A 15,596-nucleotide genomic window follows, 5' to 3' on the forward strand; every position below is an offset into this window, starting at 1 on the left:
AGCAGTAAACCCAGGTGAATGTTTGTAGTCGGTTGTGTTTAGAGAGCGCGAGGTGCTGCCCCCCAGGGGCTCGTTGGGGGCCTGTCCGGGGGCGATCCGTTACCCACCGTGCACTTGTGTGGCTTCTCCCCCGTGTGTCGGCGCATGTGAACCACCAGCATGTACTGAGCTTTGAAGGGCTTCTGCTCCCGTGAACAGTCCTCCCAGCGGCACACAAACTCCTTCTTCTCTCCATGGATGTGGTCATTATTGATGTGCTGGGGGACACAAAGGGAGGAAAGAAATGAGTGGGTTTCTGCAGAGGGTTGTCCGCTAAGAGGCTCTCATGTTGCTCTCGGCTGGATGTTTCTGTAAAGATCAATCTTATCAGGGGAAATCTCTCAGGAGCGCCGCAGCACATGGTGCTAATTAGAAACAAGGATGCTCCAGGAATTCAGTCCTGACGCTTTAATTTTCATGGAATAAGTGACACAATCTGACAGCATATTAGAAAATATGATTTTTTTTGTTCTTTTATTTTGACTTTCTTTAACATTTCTAATTTCAATCAAAGTTAAGGGAATCATCAGTGCAGCAGCTGCACTTAAATGAGGCCAAGCTTCCTCAAACTAACAACTTCTTCACCAAATGCACCAAACTACTGCTTCTTTCATGCATGGATCCAGCAAAGGAGTAGCTGCTGGTCTGCTTTTCTATTTGTTTTGGACCAATCAGAGCAGAAGGCGGAGCCATAAGGAGCTACAGTCACTGAACGAATCAACAGTATGAAACCAAGAAAAGAAACTAAATGTTTTAACAGCTGAAAAATGTCATTCTAAAAATAAAAAATCTATAAAACCCTTAAAAAGTATGTCTGGATATTAAATAAATTAGTCAAATCCCTACAAAACCAGTTTGATATTTTGTAATAGAATCTGGTTCTGGTTCTAACAGGATATAAAGACCAAATTGGCACCAATGTGGGTTTGTTTAGGGTGGAGTTCTACAGAATATGCAAGGCCCCTGTGGTGCTGGGGGTTACTGGTTGTAAGGTTCAGCTGGATGTTAGTCCTGTTCAGGAAGGTCAGTTCTAACCCAGACACAAAAAGTATTCACACCCCTATCATGTTTAAACAACAAACTTTCATCGGTTTTATTTGGTAGTGCATGACTGTGAAGAGGAAACTACATGAGTCAGTACTCTGCAGAACCATGTTTCTCTGCAGGTCCAGCTGCAGGTCTTCTGGGCTTCTTCTCCACCATCGTTGAACATTTTAACTTTTTGCTAATCTTTTTTTAAAACTGCTCAAGCTCAGTGAGACTGGATGGAGAACATCAGTTTCCAGGTCAGATTCTCAGTTGGATTTTCATCTGGACTTTGACTAGGCCATTCTAACTCATTAATTTGTTTTGATGTAAACCATCTCACTGTATCTCTGGCTATATGTTTAGGACGGTTGTCCTGCTGGAAGGTAGACCTCCACCACAGTCTCAGGTCTTTCCTTCAGGATACTCCTGGATGTAGCTCCATCCATCTTCCACCTGCGGCTTCCCTGCCCCTGCCGAGGAACATTATCCCCCCAGCATGATGCTGCCACCTCCATGTTTTACTGTAGGGTCATGTGCAGTAATAGTTCCACACCACACATTTGCAGACTAAACATAGTTCTTGTCTCATCCAAGAATAGAAAAGTAAGCCACATTTATTTAGAAACAATAAATGAAAATCATGAACCATTTTCCTCCACTTTAGAGGTGGGTTGAATACTTTTTGAAGGCATAGTAAAAATAATCCTGTATTATTATTTTTTGTTTGAACAGAACCGTTGGGTTTAGAACAACACGGGTGATCCCTCTTTATTTGGGTACTGTCTCTTTAAGAAGGATCTGACAGAAAGTTCAAGGAGCTGATGGAGAAATGGGCAGAATGAAGAAAACAAGATGGTTTCAAACATTTCAGCTTTCAAAATAAATCATCCAAATTGTAAAATAATGAATCTGAACTCTTTAACTGGAGTTTAACTAAAATCATCAGCAGGGAAGCTTTTAACCCAAATCAGATCCAGCTAACTGGGAGACAGAAGATAAAGTCCTTAAAGTAATTAAAAATATTCTAATACTTTAAACTGATGAACAAAGAAATGTGTGAATGCTTCTGACCTCTGAGATGTTCAGAGAGATTTAATACTTATTTATTTGAAGTTGATAAAACTGTTGGCCAGAAAGAAAACGATGTTCTCTGGAGTCCCGTAGCTGGGTTTCATGGACAGCAGCCTCACCCCCAACCGTACCCCCATAATCCCCCTCACTCTGCTGCTTCTTTTCTCTCTCTGCTTCACTGAAGGTGAGGAATGCTTCAGAGCTTTTCATTACGATGGGAAAACTGATTCTGAGGATGGACCCTAAAGAGGGCGTGTCCTTAAAGGTCCTAAGGTCCTCCTTTCTTACATTGAATGAGATAAAACAGTTTTTATCATCTCCACCTCATTAGAATCGGGTTCGTTTTTAAATAGGCCTCCATACGTACATGCACCAGCTGCTCCTGGGTATCGTACTCCTTGCTGCAGCCTTCCCAGTGACAGTTGGTCTCATAAACGGCCTCGGGTTCCTGCTTGCACTCGTCTCGGTCCAAGTCCTCCTTCAGATCAGGCACGCTGCTGTAATGGTTCTGCAGAAAATCCAGTTTTTAAAACATTCAGCATGTTAGAGATTAAACAGAGGAACTGCCTGAAACACCTCAGCTGTTTCCTCACGTCTTTCATAAGAGTCGGTAAATTACAGATTGAACTGGAAACATCTCTATCATGCAGGAAACTTACAGAGGCAGGAATCCGCTTTGTTTGGATGGAGTGCACCACAAATAAACACACGTGACTTTTGTTTAGGCCTGCAAGCGCTTTATAATTTAGCAGTGCGAACGCAAATAAACCAAATCCTGCATCATCAACGGAGCTTCTGCAGGTCAGCAGGACAGAATCAGGCAGCAGGACAAACATTTCAAGGATTTAATGTTTCTGGAGAACAAAAAGAGCAAACAAGCTAACATGTTTACTTCAGGTGTTCAGAGGAATCTCGGGTATCTCTAAACTTCTTCTCAGGCTTTAATTCATTTCAAGTATGCACTTAAAAAAATAAAGTAGTGTTTCCACTGTGGCATTTTGTTTTATTTTGAAAAGAACAACTATGTTGATGTCTACATGTTACCTGATAAAATTCAGAATTTCTTTGACAAAAATGAAACAAATTATTTATAAAGCTCATCAAGTCGTTTCAAGCAGTTCATTTCATAGATTATAATTCTTTGCCAAAATGTTTTCTAAACAAAAAATGTCCTTACATATCCTTTCTTTGTGTAGTGCAGTAATTTCCAAACTGTAATAATACATTAAATATATGAATATTTTCCAAGTTTAAGTTAAAAAGATTTTTTTCCAGTGTTAAAAATGTTTTGCTACATTTCTAAATTTGTTCTGTTAAAATAAATATTCTAAAATTAGCCTCAAACATGTCTAAGAATTAAATATTTTATTCTCAAACATTAAATAAACGTTAAAAAATGTTCTATCTTCCCAAAATAAAGGTTCTTGTTTCTGCTTTATTTTCTCCCACTTGGCATCTAAATTCTGACTAAAGTGTAAGAAAAAAAGCTATTGCAGACAGTTGCAGCTACACACCGAAACACAATGTGCTGACGGCAGCATGTTTGTTTCTGCCCCACACACACACACACTCTCTTCATCAATTCTGGTGGCCCCAAGACGACTGCGCTCAGCGCCGTCCCCATGCATCACAACCAAAGCTGCCTCGCTACCAGAGAGCAGCCGCAAATTTGTCAAAAGAAGAAGAAAAAGGCTCCTCAGATGACAATAAAGCCGGGCCAATATTTCATGAAAATGAAGTGCTCTGGCACAGTTTACTGTGGTCAGGAAGGGACAGGTGGGGTGGGGGGGGACCAAACAAATGGATGCAAAGCTGTTATCATGTGGAGTTTTTCTTTATCTGAGACTAGTTTTACATGGAGGTCACCAGAGGCGGTGGCTCCCGGGGCCCCAGATGCCACAGTCCTGGAGGATCACAGCCTGATAAACAGCATCCAGAGCTTAAATCGGTCTTTATGAATAGTTCCACAATCAAAACTCAATCTAGAGCTCTTCTCTGCACCCCTCAACATTTCTACCATGAAGTTTCTAATCAGCCTTGAACATTATTTCCAAACTGACCCAAAGTTTCCCCGACATTCCCCGTTCTACGGGCCTTCTTAAAGGACCAATACAGCACAACGACCATCGTACCGGTGACAGAGGAGATCCGGGCTTCAGTCCATCCGACTCCGCCTTCACTTTGGACCGTTTGTTGATGGGATCCACCGTGCTGCTGACAGCAGAGTCTCCTCCGTGATTCTGAGAACAGAATAAGTGATAAATCAGTGTGAAGGTTCTGGTCATTTTTTATTGACTTGGTAAATGTCCCTTTGGAGTTGCTGCATTGTAGAAGGAGGTCTGTTGGGGTCCTGGGTTCTAATCCCACTGCTCCCACTAATGTAACCGAGCGCACTGGGTCCTCACCTCAGCCTGGTTCAGGCTGGTGGTGGTGATGTCATGGTGTGGGAGAAATGTTCTTGTCTCATTCTGAGCCTCCTTGGTACCACCTGTCCATTGTTTAAACATGACAGCATAGCTAAGTATTGTTGCTGACCATGTCTATCTGTTTATGGACCACACTGGACCCATCTTCTGATTTGTGCTACAAGCAGGTTCGTGGACCTAGTCACAAAGCTGAAATCATCACCATGACAATGTGTTCACTGTCTTCTAACGGCCTCCCCAGTCACCAGAGTCTACAGAGCCTCTTTGGGATATGGTGGAACGGGAGGTTCTCATCATGGACATTATTGTTAAAGTTAGGAGGAACTGAGGTTCTGGAGGCCAAAGGGCATCCAATCGGACGTTGTGAAGTTCTGATGTCTGACTTCACACATGTTCTCCATCCAGGTTCAGTGACTTCCTGCCTGAGGTGAACCAGCAGCAGGTTAACTCTTGGTTTTTAAAGGAAACCCACAGAACAAATCTGGATCATCGCTTGTGTGTTTTGAGCTTCTCAGTGGTCCAGTGGCAGCGTTAAAATGTTCTCAACCATAAAGAATCTGTTACTTTAGCATTACCTGAGATGGTGTGTGCTTTCTTTCTGTGTTTGAGGAAGAAGAACATGAACTCAACAATGACTCAGACTTCACAATATAATATTTACAATGGAGGAAATGGTCCTTTAGACCTCCCACCTTGTACCTCCAGTCATAGTCAGCATTATGATTCAGTATCTACACATATATTTACAGCTGATGATTCATTGATAATCTCATCTTTTTCTGCTACAACCTGTTTTCTAATCCTCTTTAATCTGCTCCTCAAAGTGCCATCATAAATGAGGATTAGCAGATTTGTTTAAACACCGTGCGCAGTCTTTGTTTCCATGGGAACAGTTTTCATAGACTAAACCATAAGAGCCGGAGTAGATTACATTAAATCTTTGTATATCAAGTCTGGCACAAAATGAGCCATAAACATCTGGGTTGGTACTGACCAAAACCGCATAAATACAAAGTAGCAAAGGCTCTGCTTTGCCTCTTAGCTTCCCTGGGTACACTTCAGCGCTGTTTATCTACACTTTAAGTGAAGAACCGACACAAACTAGCATTATAGTGTAAATAAAACAGGAAATGAACCTTTTAATGGGGTATGAATACTTTTGCAAGGCAATGTATGGCGCAGGAAAGGTCATGACCTCTGAGCAAAACCAAAGTAGCTGAAAGCAGAGCTGCAGGAACCAGACAAAACACGTTTGGTTTTTGTTTCCAGAGGAACCCATAACCAGGAAGAATAAGATGTTGATACAGTACCATGAAAAGTATTTCTGTTACATGTCTTCTGCTTTTTGTGTTATGTCACACTTAAATGTTTCAGATCATAGAATATACTTAAATATCATATAATTATAACCCACATAAAACAAAAAGCTGTTCGTGAATTATTGTTTCATTTTCTGAGAGGAAAAAAGCTCTCCATACCAACCTGGCTGCATCTATAAATCATAAATAAACTGAGATGACCCAGAGTTCTGGTTCAGTTTCACCATCCAAACCCAGGCAAAATTACTGTCTAGCCAGTAGAATCACAAAATCACTTAAACAGAATCTATCTAACAACATGAAGTAGGCTAAAAGACCCCATCATGCCTTGATTTAAAGACATTCACGAACAGATAAAGAACAAAGTTGCTGACATCTATGAGTCTGGAAAAGGTTACAGTCATTTCTAAGGCTTTGGGACTCCAGAGAACCACACGGAGAGCCATGGAACAGTCCAGAACCTTCCCAGGAGTTGCTGGCCTACCAAGATTACTCCAAGAGAACATCAACAACTCATCCCTGAATAACATCTGAAGCTCTGCGTTTACCCCAGTTAAGGCTATCACCACTACTGACTAAAAGGAACTCGAAGGTGACTTGATATAATTGATGGGAGACATGAATTCTGTTAATTAGCAGAAAATCCTGAAGGAGAACGTTTGTCGGATGTTGTTAAACTACAGGATCATGATCACACCAACAAGTCCACCTCTGGATTTTTCAAAAAGCAAAATAAAGGTTTTGAAGTGGTCTAGTTAAAGTTAAGACTTGACTGAGATGCTGTGACATCACAGTGGCATTACCTTCTCCAACAGACAGCTCTGCTAGAAAACCTTTGTGTTTCTGAATTAAAACAATCCTGCAAGGATGAGATGGTCAAAATTCTTCCACAGTGATGCTAGAGACTCACAGCCAGTTATCTCAAATGCATGAAAACTTTATTTTCTATGTACTCATGTCATCTCTGCCTGATAATAAAAATGTGTTTGGTAAGAGGACAAATACTTTTTAACAGTACTATATGAAGTCTCAAAGTTTTCCATTAGAGACCACTACCTGCTAGTTTTATAGTCTGGTTTCTGTCTCATTGAATTGCCTTTTAGCGTCTCTCTGAAGTGCTTTAAGCTTTGAGCCAGAAGCACTGGCTTTATCTTCTGTCGGCCTTTAAGCTGACATCTCTTCAGGCTTCCAGTCGTCCGCTCAGCCCTCACATTATATTCAGACTGAATCACAGGTTACAATATGAAAACCAACTGCGTAGGAGCAAAGAAATCATGGATGTCCCCCACTGAGACTTTGCCTCCGAGGAGAGGGTGGGGGGCTCCTGCACCACAAACCATAACACTGAGATTGAGTTTGGAGGGGGGTTGAACGGCACTGGGATCAAAAGAGATGATGACAAACAAAATCTACAGTGAGAACAAACATTTGGTAACTGGAGCTGCAAGATTCAAGGCTTGGATAAATGGTTGTTTTAGGAGTTGGCAGTACAAAAACCCAGGAGGGGGGGTTACTTAAGGCCTAAATCAGAAAGGAAACATGCAAACAGTAATCAGAGACAGTACTGTACACAAACCTAAATTACACCAAAGTTTTCCATATTTCATGTAAAATGGGCTTTTTTGCTTTACCTTGGATGACACATCATTGTTGTGGGTGGAAGTGGGCAGGGAGGAGAGGCTGAGGCCTGACTGGCGACTGGAGAAAGTAGGTGGAGGGTGTATGAGGGGCGGATTGTGACCAAAGGCGCTGAGGCCCCGCTGCTGGGACAGGAGCTGCTGGTAGGCCATGGAGTTGATGGGATGAGGGAAGGGAAATGACGGGCTGCAGCATATGAAAGAGAAAATCATAATAGTCACTGGGGTTATAAGGAATTTCATTCAACAACAGTAGAGAAACATCTCAGTACATTCATGGAAATATGAAAGGCATTAGAAATATAAAAGAAGACAAGAGAAAGCTAAATGACTGGAAAGATGACCAAAATTGTCAAATGTCTGGAATAAGGATGCAGAGAGACACCAGCAGGCAGCGAGATTAGGAAGCCAATAAATGAGTTTATGGAAAGAATGACATGGCTGTGAAGCAAGGAAAGGAAAGAAGTGGCAGAGGAAATAAAAACAATGTATGAACAGAGGAAGAACAACAGACAGGGAGAAGAAAACCAACAAAGTAGAAGAATGGAAGGAAAGATAAAGGATAACAGATTTCCATCACGCTGTCTTTTTTTAGGTGGGTTGGTGTACCTGAGTCCCCCAACTGACAGGTGTCCGTAAGAGCTGCTGGCAGCTGAGCTGGATCGTGAGTTGTTGATGTACGCCACCAAGGAGTTGGGCGAGGTCCTGATCATGGTCTGGAGGTCGATGCTGGCATCAGACAGTGGCGAGATGGACAATGCCCTTTTCCTGCTGAGTCTGGGCGTCAGTCTGGGACTGGAGAACCGTGACACTGTGGACACAAAGGTAGGTGGTCGGGATGTTCAAATGTAGTTTCCTGTAGGCACCATAAGCTGGCATGGAGCAAAATATCTCAAGACAGAAGAAACAGTGGAGTTACAGGAATGGATGAAAAAATTAACTGTATCACTTGCATTGATTGATTTATTTAGATTGGTGGACGCTGATGATGTGTCTGGTTCTCTCATAACAACATATTGCAACAATGTTTTTATTCACTGGTGTTTCAGAGGTATTTTGGCATGCAATATCAAAACCAGCTATAGCTTTAAGCAGCTACAAGAAATTTAACTTCATTGCTTTTACAAGCAAGGTATGCAGAATATAATTCTGGTTATATAACTGGCTGCCAGTCCTGTCAGTGAAGAGCAGGGAACTGAGGCTACAGTTCTCACAGGCTCACCGAACTGGACAATAACAGGTTATACAATTGTTACCTGGTCCGATCAGTCTGGGTTTCAGCTTAAGAATTTAGATGGCCAAGTCTGGATTTGGAGTAAACAACATGAAAGCATCTATCCTCCCTTTTATCCGTGGTTCAGGCAGATGGTGGCGGTGGTGTCATGGTTTGGTAGATTGTTCTTGGCACTCTGGGCCTTTTAGTTTTCAGGACCAACAACTCGAAGCAGTGTTTTCGACACCTTGTTGAATCTATACCTTGAAGAAGTAAGATTGTTCTTCAGCCTGGGACATGCAAAGATTGTTTATGACAATCAGTTGTCAAGAAGTACAACCAGAAAAGTAACAGAATTTCTCTTCCACTACGACAGCCTGGAGGAGTTGCTTGGTAGATGAATGACTGTTAATCTTTTTAGGAATCTGAGAATTTAACTTCATGCCTGGTTTATTGAGGGGATTCCAACTTTTACTCTGACATGTTGGTCATTGAGATACCTGTGGTGTAAATTCAAAATGTGATGAAGAAACTCTGACTTAAGCACAGTCGCTAAGCTCTAAATCAGGTGTCCTTTAACCTTTTGGATGTTTCCCTGATCCAACACATCTCAGTTAAAAGAGTTCCCCTAAGCACTGTATGTCATGAAGAGTCCTGCTAAAGACCAGTTTTATTCAGCCTGTTTGATAACGTCCCAGACTCTAAACACTGTGAATAAAAACGAGTTCAGAAATTCAACAAGCCATCCTCCTCCTCACAGCGCCATCTTCCTCGTCGGCTTTTAAACCAGCACTAGTTTGGAATGGAAGTTGTTGCCTCAGCAGGCAGAAATATCGATGCCTTTATTGCCTCCCCCAGACACACAGCAACCCTTCCAATAAGACCTGGAGAGCATCTGGAAGCTCATGCAGTCTTCAGTCAGTCCACAGTGGTGGAAACTGAACCTGGCAGAGTGGATTGGAGAACAAAGTCGGGTCTCATGGAGATACTGTGTTGTAGTGAGGAAGTGACCTACATCTGGCTAAAACCTGGAACACTGACACAGATTCAACCAAAGAGGAGCGACGAGTTCAGCTGTTTGATAATGCACTGAAAACTGATTGTTACCCTATGAGATCCTTTATGTTACCCAGATTTGTCTACCTTCTGTTGTATTCTGTGTTTTCTTTAGATTTAAATCAATTAAATCTCATTTTTAATTCAAGTCCTCGACGTTAAAGCAAACAGTTTCCTTTCGTACCATTTTCAGGTCACATTACACGTCTTTTTTTTGCATCTTCAGCCTTTATTTCAGCTGAAATATCCGAATATTTCAAAGAGTTGTGTTGAACAGAGCAAGCTTCAAGACATTTTGACATGATTAATTATGTAACTAGTGTAAGCAAAGAGAAAACTTGGTAGCCTCTAGTTGTGTTTATCCAACCAGCTGATAAAAAAGATCAAAGTTTTTTTGCTTTTTGGAGTTAAAATGATCAATTTATCCCTTAAACCCACCTGTGAGTGTTATGGTTTTATAGTGGTATTATAGACTTTAGTCAGACTAACTTGGTTATAGTTTGCTTAGCTCACTATGTAGACACCTGGACACATTAGTCTCTTTTTACCCTTCATATTGCAATTTATTTTACAGGGTTATTAGGCAATAATTTGACATAAACTACTCCAGCACTACAAGAGCAAATAAAATGACATCGTACCTGAGCTCAACCTTAATGCTAAACTGAGCTGAGCTCAGTGGTTTGACCAGATTAAATTAAACTGAGAGAAACTTTGACATGAGTAGAGGGAAGTTTCAGCATCAAACACTTGAAATGTTAAAACCAAATTTAATTTTCAATCTCATGCTGAGATTCTTTGATCAAAAGCTGCTGTAGACTAAAACGTTTCTGGTTCTGATTTAAAGGAACCATCTCAGGTTTGTTCCAGAGCGGATCATAGAAACTAAATCCTGGCTCGCCTTGTTTGGTTCTGGTTCTGGGAACTCTGAGGCAGCAGGTTTCAAATCTATCCTTTTCCAACCAGGGCAGTGATTTAAGAACCGGGTCTGGTATGATCTGTTTCCCTGGTGCTGGTCAGGACTCTGGCAGCAGCCTGGTTGGTTATTAAAGATCTGTTTTTATGATGATGATGAGCTGATTTAGTAACAGACTTAATATGGTTGTCAAATATGAACAAAGGAACCATTTAAAGTAAAAACGTTTTTAAGTTCCTGTCCAGGGTGTACCCTGCCTCTTGCCCATAGACTGCTGGAGATAGGCACCAGCTTCCCTGCGACCCACTATGGAATAAGCAGTAGAAAATGACTGACTGACTGACTGACGTTTTAAGTTACAATTAAGGAGCATTTGTTTGTATTGAAAAACTGATAATTATAAATAAATATATGCAGACGATGAAGAGAACAAATTCAGTAAAATGTTTGTGTCTGAAAGCCGGCGGAGCAGCACGGCGTTGACATCTGACCCCATTAAACTTAAACATAAATAATCAATATCTCCACAATAATCCCCCTAATCACTTTAGATAAACATCAACCCTCTGGGCTGTACTTCACCATGCTAAATGAGGGCAATTTACTGGGAATTGATTTGGTACTGCATGGAAATGTATTCAGAGCGATCTGATCGATTTCAGCTCTAAAATGTAAATTCAGACAAGGACTTTGAACGGAAATACTAATTCCCTGCAGAGCATGAGGGATAACGGAGTTTATCAGTGAGTTTGGAGGAATACAACTAAAAAACAGCGACTTTCATTTGACTTTGGATTTATAAAACAAACTGAACTTATATTGTTGCTGCTTATCGTGCAGATATGATGTTGATTTTCTGTAGAATCTATGGAAGGATGGTTGATATTTAAGCATTTATTTTAGGGTAACACTCAGGATATTTTAACCTGCAGAATTAAAAATGTTAATGTGAATAAATACTAAATGGCGATTTCATTTATTAATGGAAACATCTATCTAAACCAATCTGGGCCTATGTGGAAAAGTAATTACTACCTAATTTGAAGAACTGGCTGGCAGCAGCTGCCAAGGTACTGAACATCACTGTGGAGGAGTTTGGACCCACTCTGCTTTGCAGAATTGATTTATTTTAGTCAAATTGGAGAATCTTCCTGCACAAACGGCCAATGTAAGGTCAAACCACCAGATTTAAGTCAGGTCATTGACTAGGCCAAATCATCCCAAATCATCATATTGACTTCCTGGTGTGCTTTGGATCTGGGTTCTTCTGTGACCTCCTGGATGAGTTATTGAAGGTTCTCCACTGTTCCCAGTTTCTTCCTTGTGTGGATAATTTTTCTCACTGAGGTTCTCTGGAGTCCTTTCAGACTGATAGATGTCAGGGACTTTGTTTCTCATCTTGAATTGCTTTAGATCAGGTCCTGATGTGTTGAGATCTTTCTGCCTACTTCATGTTGTCAGACAGATTCTGTTCTTGTGATTTAGGTCTGGCAGTAATCAGGGGTAGGTGTGGCTTGGTTTTCCAACCAAATGTGGTTAATCTTAATGCTGGTTTACACACGTCAGGTTGGTTCAATTAGCTTTTTTATTCCTAGTGTTTTTCTTTTTAACAAAAATACAAGAATCCATAAAGAGTCAAATACAGCAGGTGATACTTTACCTGCTAGAAGTACAGTTCCTTTAACTCACAAGCAGATAAACTCAACTAACAGGTTACCGGGTTAAATATTTCCATGCATGGTTAACAACTTAAATGTCTAGGGATGACATCTGGTGCAGCTCAGACCTTAATTTCCCGTCTCTGGGAGTCCAGAACCATCCAGTCGGTTGTTCATCTCAATCATGGACCAGCGATGATCTCCCCAATGGATCCATTCCAGTTTGCTTTTAAATGCCGTCCTAATGGATGGCACCTCCTACGTTGTTTCTGAGAACATTCTGCATTACAAGTCTCCAACATGTTATGTTTAGAAGCAGGTGCTTGGAGACTCATAGAGGAGGAGGGAGGAAGTCTTCATCAAGGGATGGATGGAGTTTAAATAATGATGTAACAAATCCACAGACGAGTAGAACATCAGGGTTTGTTTCTCAGGGGATGTCTCAGTTTGGCAGGTTTAGTGTTGAAGACATTAACGGGTTTGTTGGGGGGGTGTCATGGGACTCTAATTGTTCATTTAAGCAGCTGAAGTTGAGCTCAGGGCGTTGGTGACGGCGGGCCCAGGTACAGGAGATCAGGTGTTGGGTTTTTATGGTGCTGCCTGGCCGACGCCGCTCAGAGCTGGCAGCCGTATTCATCTCTGTTACTTCCTTTCACCTCTGGGGAGATGTGTTTATTAATGTGCCACTTCCACTGATAAATGGACCGATGGAAAACCCGGCTCCTCTTCCTCTACTCCCCTCCTCCTCCACTCGTCCGTTGTGATTTATATCAGCGGCCGGCGCTGGGAAGGCTGGGTGGAGGCAGGAGGAGAGTGTGTGAAGTGATTCAGAGTCAATGGATGTTTGTTTCTTCTAAGGAAGTTGAAACAGGAAGTTCATTAAAGAGCTCCTCCACTGCCCTCTTAGATGTTCAGATGTTTTCCTTAATGTCCAGAACTAATATGACCCTTTCCTTCTGAAATCCAAGCTCTTAGCTCCTTCATCCTGCAAGTCAGGCTTCAGACCTGAGATATTGGTTAAAAAGTTTAAAAGTTTCCTTTAGAGAGCTCCTTCTGCTTCATTAAACCTCATTAAAGTTTCCTCAGCAACAGAAAAACTGTGAGAAAACACTGATATTTAATGTTTAAAATGTTCACACCTGATCGACTCAACATCAGTACAACGACTTTATTTGTGGAAAAACTATACTTTTAAGGCATATCTAATTTAGGCCATTTTATCACTTTATAAATATTAAAACGCTTCCTTTCCCAAACAAATCACTTGGTTCACTGATTAGGCCTCAAATTTAAACTGTATGGCACTGCCTGTCTTCCTTTAGAAGCTATCAGACCGTCACTTGATGAAGGACTTAAAGCAGCTGCTGCTTTATAGATCTAAAGAGAGCTTCTGATAAAACTAATCTAAATATCGTCATTTTTTAACCTCTGCTAAACTGTGCAGGTTTGAGCATCTGAAAGGATTTTAAAAGCTGATAAAAGCCATTATTATTCTTGAAGGGCGCTGCTTTGTCCACTTATAGCTCTTTCTCTGCAACCGCCTCTCTGAATAACTTCCTGATGACACTTCGGGGAGACGGAGCCAAGCGGGCTCTTGGTTTGTTTTGGCCAGAGCTGCAGCAGACCAGGCCCTGACAGCTTAACAGAGTCTGGCTGGCTGGGTTTCCTCCGCCGACTGCCTTGAGACACAAGTTCAAGACAACAAGTTCATTCACAACGTTTACAAGTTCAACCTGCAGCGAGAGATTCCTCTCAGCCTGTCGGCGTCAGACTGTTTCATCTGGAAACTGGTCTTTGTGCAAGAGTTTGAACGTCACGTGGAGGAAACACCGAGGGAACTATCTGGTGTTCATCAGTTGGAGCTCCATCCACCATCAGTCTCCCTCTCAGACATCTACACCCTTTTAAGGTGGCGAGCAACGTGTCGGATCAAAGCGGGCCGGCAGAAGATGGAGTATACCTGCTGCAACCCGAGCTGGAGGTGTCACAATAAGTCCCTCATGTTTATGGAAATGGACTGAACTTATATAGCGCTTTTCCAGTCATACAGACCGCTCAAAGTGCTTTACACTAGAGACACATTCACCCAATCGCACTCACTAACGCTCACACATTCATACACCGATACGCAGATCGGTAGGCAACTTGAGGTTAAGTGCACATCGACCTATGGCAGGAGGAAGCTGGAATCGAACCCACAACCTTCTGATCGCAAGACGACTACTCTTCCTACTGAGCCACAGTCGCCTCAGTGCCGGTGGAAGCTGAGCGGGGAGAAATACTGCTCCATACCCACCGCATGAAGCAGGCATGAAGGAATGTAAACATGATCATTTGATCCCAGCTGCTCCGATTCTGGAGGACTTTCATTCATCAATCTTTGTTCTACAAACTGAAGCCTGGATTTCACAGGAAACTCTGTTAGATCTGTGGCTCACCGTCAATGGGAGTGATGTAGTCAGACAGGTGGGCCCCAGGCACGGCCCCGGGCCCCTGCATGAGCAGCTCGCCGTAGGGGCTGCGGTGGCTGGTCATCAGATGGTAGTACTCCGCCGCGCTGGCTCCTGGAGGAGGAGGAGGTGGAGGTGGAGGAAGACCAAACAGGCCCCGCTCTTTCAGATGTTCATGAGCCACTGTGAGAGGAGAGGAGATAAGGAAAGGAAGAAGAAGGCAAGGTAGGAGAGAAGGATGGTGGGGGAGCAGATACAGTATTAGAGCAGATCTAGAGGTGGTTCTCAATGAGAGCTTGTTCTCTGAGGAACGTTTAATGTTAATGAGGCTGGCAGTCTGGAACGGTCTGATATTCAGGGATTTTAAGGGAAATAGTGATTTGTTTCTCATAACATGTAAACAGAACAACCAGGAAGGAAAACATTAACATCTGAACCCAATAAAAGACGTTTAAATATGTCGGCAACAATAAGACTTTCATTATAAACCGGGCCTCTGGTTTTATTTTCCAGTTTTAGTCCCAGTTGGGTTCCTAACTGGTCCTGCAGACAACATCAAGGCTCCTGATGTTGCAGTGGTGAAAATTCTGAATTATTTCCGTTCTGGAAAATACAGACCAAAACAGACTCTTTTTAATGGCTGCCATATTGGATTTAAATTTGGCCGTTTTTACTCATAAATGCTCAGAAAACGGCACCAGCCTACAGATCCAGTCAGAAGTTTCCATCCAGTCATCTTCAGCTTGAAGCTCTCCATAACTTCTGGATTTCATTGGTTTATC

The 15,596-nt window shown here is 42.1% G+C and overlaps 2 protein-coding genes and 1 pseudogene across 2 annotated transcripts in view; 2 read left to right on the forward strand and 1 right to left on the reverse strand.

Moving 5' to 3' along the window:
- Positions 1-15,596, forward strand: part of LOC124861450 — a 700,723-nt pseudogene that overhangs the window by 344,846 nt on the left and 340,281 nt on the right.
- LOC124861512 (protein NLRC3-like) overlaps positions 1-15,596 on the forward strand; it is a 737,509-nt gene that overhangs the window by 226,574 nt on the left and 495,339 nt on the right. The window lies entirely within an intron of this gene.
- Positions 1-15,596, reverse strand: part of LOC124861393 (zinc finger protein GLI2-like) — a 65,007-nt gene that overhangs the window by 7,566 nt on the left and 41,845 nt on the right. The window contains exons 5-10 of the mRNA XM_047355120.1: positions 14,803-14,997; positions 8,131-8,332; positions 7,516-7,708; positions 4,272-4,379; positions 2,507-2,647; positions 108-257 (exon numbers count right to left, since the gene is read on the reverse strand). Of these exons, the coding sequence (XP_047211076.1) occupies positions 108-257; positions 2,507-2,647; positions 4,272-4,379; positions 7,516-7,708; positions 8,131-8,332; positions 14,803-14,997 (989 nt within the window). The remainder of the gene's footprint in view (positions 1-107; positions 258-2,506; positions 2,648-4,271; positions 4,380-7,515; positions 7,709-8,130; positions 8,333-14,802; positions 14,998-15,596) is intronic.

The sequence above is a fragment of the Girardinichthys multiradiatus genome, chromosome 24 (genome assembly GCF_021462225.1).
Source record: "Girardinichthys multiradiatus isolate DD_20200921_A chromosome 24, DD_fGirMul_XY1, whole genome shotgun sequence".
Classification (NCBI taxonomy): domain Eukaryota; kingdom Metazoa; phylum Chordata; class Actinopteri; order Cyprinodontiformes; family Goodeidae; genus Girardinichthys; species Girardinichthys multiradiatus.